This window comes from Papilio polytes, unplaced genomic scaffold, assembly GCF_000836215.1.
Source record: "Papilio polytes unplaced genomic scaffold, Ppol_1.0 DF821511.1, whole genome shotgun sequence".
Taxonomy (NCBI): Eukaryota; Metazoa; Arthropoda; class Insecta; order Lepidoptera; family Papilionidae; genus Papilio; species Papilio polytes.
This window is the reverse complement of record NW_013527693.1, coordinates 2,365,527-2,371,517: the sequence shown is the minus strand read 5'-3', so window position 1 is coordinate 2,371,517 and position 5,991 is coordinate 2,365,527. Positions and strand designations below refer to the sequence as shown.

The window sequence follows — 5,991 nt, the reverse complement described above, 5'->3', positions numbered from 1 at the left end:
CAGACCTGCTTAAACTAAATGTCCAGATGAAGCCAATGGAGCCAGTACTGGAAGCAGGTGCTCAAATTCAGCAGATGTTGACCGCAGAATGTATTGAAGATTACACTGATGCTCCTACCATGTCTGTTTCTTTTATCTATAACAATGTACCACAAAAGATAACAATGAAACTCCCACTCACCCTCAACAAGTTTTTCGAACCCACAGAAATGAATGGTGAATCCTTTTTTGCAAGATGGAAAAACTTGGGTGGTGAACAGCAGAGGGCACAAAAAATATTTAAAGCTCAGGGTGCTATTGATTTGGCAGCAACACGCACCAAGCTTGCCGGGTTTGGTATGCAGCTTCTAGATGGTATTGACCCTAACCCTGATAACTTTGTATGTGCTGGTATAGTGCACACTAGAGTGCAGCAAGTGGGGTGCCTCATGAGATTAGAACCAAATAAACAAGCTCAAATGTATAGGCTCACAGTGAGATCGAGCAAAGAGTCTGCTTCACAAGAGATATGCAATCTGCTGGCAGATCAGTTTTAATAAGGAGATTTAGTTAACAAGAAGTTAAATGATAGCATTGTTTGTTAATATAAGGGTTTGAGTTCCATTTTGGAAGTTCTGTAGGATCATACAGTGTGCTGTAATATTTTGATTAAATTTGTACTGATTCCATTTGAAATCTCTTGTGTATAGTTTTTTTTTATTTTTATTAATAGATTAGTTATAAATATTTTGTAAAAAAACAAAAGTTTTATTTTGATTGAGATGAGCAATGTACACTGATATAAATAAAAGACAACATTGTATATTTTTTAAGTTTTGTGTTAACTGAGGTAAAGATTCTTCTTATATATTTTTTTACATTTCTTTCATTTAAAGTAAATTACGTTTCGGTTACATAATACTGAAAAGTATCGAAATTGCAGATCTCTCGGATCATAGTGCATTTTGTGGTATGAAATATACCAATTATCATATTTGTATATAGGTTATGAATGTAATGAATTAAAACTAACTTAATCAATTGTGTAATGCCAGAAAATGTTTATATATTTTACAATTTTTTTACATACCAAAGTGCATGTTGTAACAATGTATAACATTTAATTGTATTCTTTCCAAACAAATGTAAATTGTTTAGTGTCTATTTACTCAATGTATTACATATTTATTGCTGATATTTAACCACTTGTAATGTGCTCAAAATGTGAAAAATCAACATTTTCAAAATTGTTATTGTAGACAATACATTAGAATTTTTTACATATATAAAATGTTATTTCTATTGTGAGAAAGTTTTTATTTAGATTTAATAACTTATTAAAGTTCATAATATATATGGATAAGTTTAATCAACAGGAAATTAACCAAGCAACAAATGTCAAAAAAACATTTAAATTTTTGGTTTCAAACTATGATGAGGAGTATCAAAAAAGTGGCTTTGGTGGTGTACCTAGATGCTAATTTTTGAACTATTATAATGATTACAGCTTTTTACTGTTATGAGATTATTTTTTCCTATAATGTTCCTGTTACTTGTTAAACCTTGAATTCAAGAGATTTATCTCAGAATTAATGTTTATTGTAACATGTTTGTCATACTTTATAACCAAAATATTGTACATATGTTAACTCTTTCATATATGTAACTGGGCATATTAGAAATGTACTCTTATTGACTTAATATTTGGCACACATCAAAGCATACATGTTACTAGGCAATTGTGTTAGAGATTTATAAAAGTGTATCATGTTCATTTTATATAGATAAAATGCGCTACAATATCGAAAAATGAAGTCAAAAGTATGTCATAAAAGCATATTTATATTATCATGAAATATATTTCATTCCATATCTATTATAAGGCTTGAGGTTATGCTTTATCTTCCATAACTCATAGGAATAAGCAAATCATTATGAATTCTATAGATACGTACTTGTGTTTTATATAGGAATCTCATATAGACAATTTGTTTAAAGCAGGCATGAAATTTATAGACATAGTTTAGATAATAGTTGCATTGAAAATTAAATGTTATTATGTCTGTAGAATGCTGAAGCTTATCTTGCATGATAGATCATAATAAGATATTAGAATCAACAAAGTAATATTAAATGTTTAAAAAAATATTTATCTCGTTTAAAAAATCTGTACAATGTTATGTGTTATGGGAAAATAGTGGAACTGAAAAAGCTTAACTTATACATGAATATTTGATGTAGCAATGTGCAGTCGCAGTTGACTGTACATTGAAGTTTTGGCGTGTTCATTGTTAGATGTTTATTCCTTGCGCTTGTATTGTACCTAATCAATTATCGTCATAAATAAATATTTAACCGAAGCATTTGTACTGATCTTTTATTTATAAATTCCATCTACATTTTAACAGAAATAAGATAGTTATAAAATGTATACAATTTAAAAAGCGCGATATGTGTATGACATGATAGGTGGAACTACCGTTGAATGAAAGCTGTGTCTAAGAATAGGACCTTTGGGACCAACGCCTAGTACCATTGCGTCATGAAGAAGAAAGAATTTAGTCAGTGTCACAGCTAGTTTGAGGATAATCCAATTTTGTGTGTAATGCTGCAATTGTAATAAAATTGTATTATCTGTGATGTACAAAAATGTTATTGGCATTTTTTTCTGGAGGCTATCGAAAATATATTACTGGACTAAACAAAAACATTAATTACAGCTTTTATCTGTATATGAACATATCGGGCGCTATCTACTGAATGAATTTGTTGGTAATTTAATACAATTGTAAAGCAATGTGCTTTATATTTAGGACATGTTTTTAAACAACTTCAAAAAGGGGAGGTTTTTTAATCAAAGCATACACTAAGTATAGTATGGGCATTACCAGACGATCTTAGTCAGTTCTAGGGACGACATCTACCAGTAATATGGTCTTATTTAGAATAGTTTATCTATTTCACAGTTGGGGACTTCCCTCTTTGCCGGTCCTAGCGACGCCTATGGAGTATAGTTATCAGAACAGTGGGTGGGGACCTAAATGAAGTAACCACAATTTCTCACATGTATTTTTATTTCTACCATATATCTCTTTGTAAATATAAAAATGATGTGGACATTATCCTTATATGTTATATTACTTTTTTTTAATTGCTTTATTCTATGTCGTTGTAAGTGTAATTGTTAATCAAACCACTCTTCAACATTCGGTGAGTTTTCCAATACATCATTTGATTCACTGTAACAATATAAAACAGTAACTTAAATGTTATTGCACCGCACAAAAGTATTGAATGATTATGATTTCGACATATGAAAAAAAAATCCTTTCTTAATTTTGTAATAAAAAAAGAACACTGAATTTCTTATAAAAAGAAAAACTAAACACTTTTTCCCACAAACCTGTCAAGTGAAGGATCATTGCTAAACATCTCGGTGGGTACAGTAGGAGGCGCCCGCTCTGGCAGGAGCTCTAGATACGACTGTCGCGACTGCAGATGTCGCTCTACTTCCTCCGGTGTCATGTGACCATCACTCGTAGACAGACCAAACCCAAGAGCTGGCGACGACTTAGACAACATTGACGCATTAGCTTGCTGCTAAAATCACAAACACAAAATGTACACACCATTACATTAGAGGTACAACACAATAAAAAACTACACAATTAAAAATCAATGTACTGCAAATAAACAAAAATAAAAAAGGGTGTACAATTGCTTTTTTAAAATTAACATACAGGATTACAGTTTTATATATCAAAATGGATAACATGTAAGGTAGGACTAGTTTTAATTGGAGCACTGCTTATGCCCAGGACCACAGTTGCAAAAAATGCAAAAGAAAAACAAAACACCATTCAATGCAAAAATAATGAAAGCTTGCAAGCCCACTGTTAAAATTATAAATATAAACCATAAATTCTTTAAGCGAATTTTATGACATACATGAAAAGTGGCGACTGGTTGCAAGCCCTAGTCCACACCCTTTAAACATCTCTTCCAACACCGTCAGGAAGAGAGTGCTGTTATTTGAACTGTATCTTGTTAAAGTAAAGCAGTTGTAAGTTTCTAAAATGCATCTAATTATGTAATAGATACTTGAGGTTATACATCTGTTAATAAATCTCTGTTAACTATATCTACTTCATTGTAACTACACATTCTCAAATCTGATAAGAAAATCAAATCCAACCGAGTCCTCTTCTTCAAACAAAAGTGTATGAACTTGGAAGTTATGTGCTACAATTTTTTTTATAACATTTCTTGTTACAATTAATTATGTATTATGTAGATATATTACATAGCATATTTATAGATATGGATTCATAACTTAGTTATCCCTTACTGAAAGACTAGTGTTTGGAGGTTTTTTTTGTACAGCTGCTCTTTTCCTTTTCATTGCATTAGCATTTTTATTTAGAGCAGATGGTGTGGATATAACTTGCTGAGTTGCTGTTGCTTCAAGTTTTTTTCTGAAATTATATATTTTAAATTTCAACATCCTCCTAACCTCTAACAATAAAAATATGGGTCTATTGAAAAAGTTGGAACCAGACCTTGTTGTTGGTGAATTTTTAAATTTAATATATTGTCTGAATCTCCAGATTTTTAAATAAACTAAAACATCCTATTAACTGCTTACCTTTTTGCAGAATCTAGATGATTGTAAGAACCATCATCAGATGACTCAGTATCGTCACTCTCTGATGTGGTGCTGTCATGTTTCTCATACTGTAATAATCTGTCCAAAAGATAGCTTCTGTCCCGAGAAACCCTAAGAAGTCTCTTTTGGCTACCTCTCAAAGCATCTTGGAAGCATTCATTCTCCTGTAATTTAATATAATAAGCTAGGTTTATAACATATTTACTATTTTTTTAGAATCAGTATATATGAATCCATATGAAAAATGGATAACAATTCTTCAGACTTTAAAAGTTAACAATTGCAAGTATGATAACATCTGCTTTAAAAGCCTTATTCATGTACATGTAATAGTTACTTACATAGATCAGGTATTTTAGTTTCTTTTTGAGTTTTAAATATTGAGCTTCATAATTTGGTTCCTGTTCGGAGTCGCTACTACTGTCACTGGAGTAATCTTTCATTTGTTCCCTAGATCGTGAAGTCTCCACAGTGCTGCTGCTGACGCTTGCCGCTTCGTTCGCTTGCATATTCGCTATAGAGCGACAATACCACCCGTCTAACATCTTCTGTTAAAACAAAAGAAAAATGTAAGAAGCCTAATCAAAACTCTATTATATTTAATGTAAATAATGCAATACCTTGGGGTAGTTTTCGGAAGCCAGTATTGATGCTAATAGGGACAAGATAAACAAGAAAATATATCTTAGATTGCGAAGAAAGATTAAATACAACATAAAATATATTAAAGAATAACAACAATAGAGTTTTTGCAATTTTGTCTTATACGCCCAGTGTTGCCAATTAAAAATTTGACCCGGCTTTGTACATTGTGTATTTTTTACATACAACCAACAGTGTGCCTTATAACTACTTAAAAAAGAAAAAAAAAACAGTTAATCCCTATTCAAGCGTTTTAAATGAAATGTTTGGATACTGTCCCTCTTTGTTTTATACAAATTTTGTTGGCTTACAACAGTGCAAAAAGTTCGTGATTCCATCAGTTTTGCGAAGTAAAACAAACTTCTCTTTCTGCGACTATATTTAACAACACATATTTTCGTTTACCGATCCTGATTGATATACTTTTTGACCCAATAGAAATTAAGAAAGTAACTTATAAATAATCAATAAAAATAGTCCGTAACTTAATGTGATAAACGTTTCCGTAACTTGAAACATCATTGATTTACAAGTGTTGTATTTGTCACCGCCAGATGCCGCTGTTAAAAAAATAAAGCATATAGTATAATTTAGAATACATTGCTTATTTTCATTCAACATAAAATTCGTTGGAATACATATGGTTCGCTGTACAGTAATAAATCTTAATTTACTATTCTATTATAATAAAAGACAATAGTGGT

At 31.0% G+C, this 5,991-nt stretch overlaps 2 protein-coding genes across 2 annotated transcripts in view; one reads left to right on the top strand and one right to left on the bottom strand.

The window, feature by feature from the left end:
- Positions 1-2,344, top strand: part of LOC106108566 (AP-2 complex subunit alpha) — a 4,800-nt gene extending 2,456 nt beyond the window's left edge. The window contains 1 exon segment of the mRNA XM_013289775.1: positions 1-2,344. This exon segment is cut by the window's left edge and continues 23 nt beyond it. Coding sequence (XP_013145229.1) covers positions 1-536 — 536 coding nt within the window. The 3' untranslated portion in view covers positions 537-2,344.
- A 790-nt stretch (positions 2,345-3,134) lies between these two features.
- Positions 3,135-5,340, bottom strand: LOC106108567 (INO80 complex subunit E). Its single transcript, XM_013289776.1, has 6 exons — positions 5,266-5,340; positions 4,987-5,193; positions 4,625-4,809; positions 4,328-4,454; positions 3,383-3,576; positions 3,135-3,218 (listed from the first exon to the last, which is right to left on the bottom strand). The coding sequence occupies exons 2-6, from the start codon at positions 5,188-5,190 to the stop codon at positions 3,164-3,166; spliced, it is 765 nt and encodes a 254-aa protein (XP_013145230.1). The 5' UTR covers positions 5,191-5,193; positions 5,266-5,340; the 3' UTR covers positions 3,135-3,163.
- Between the last annotated feature and the right edge of the window lie 651 nt (positions 5,341-5,991).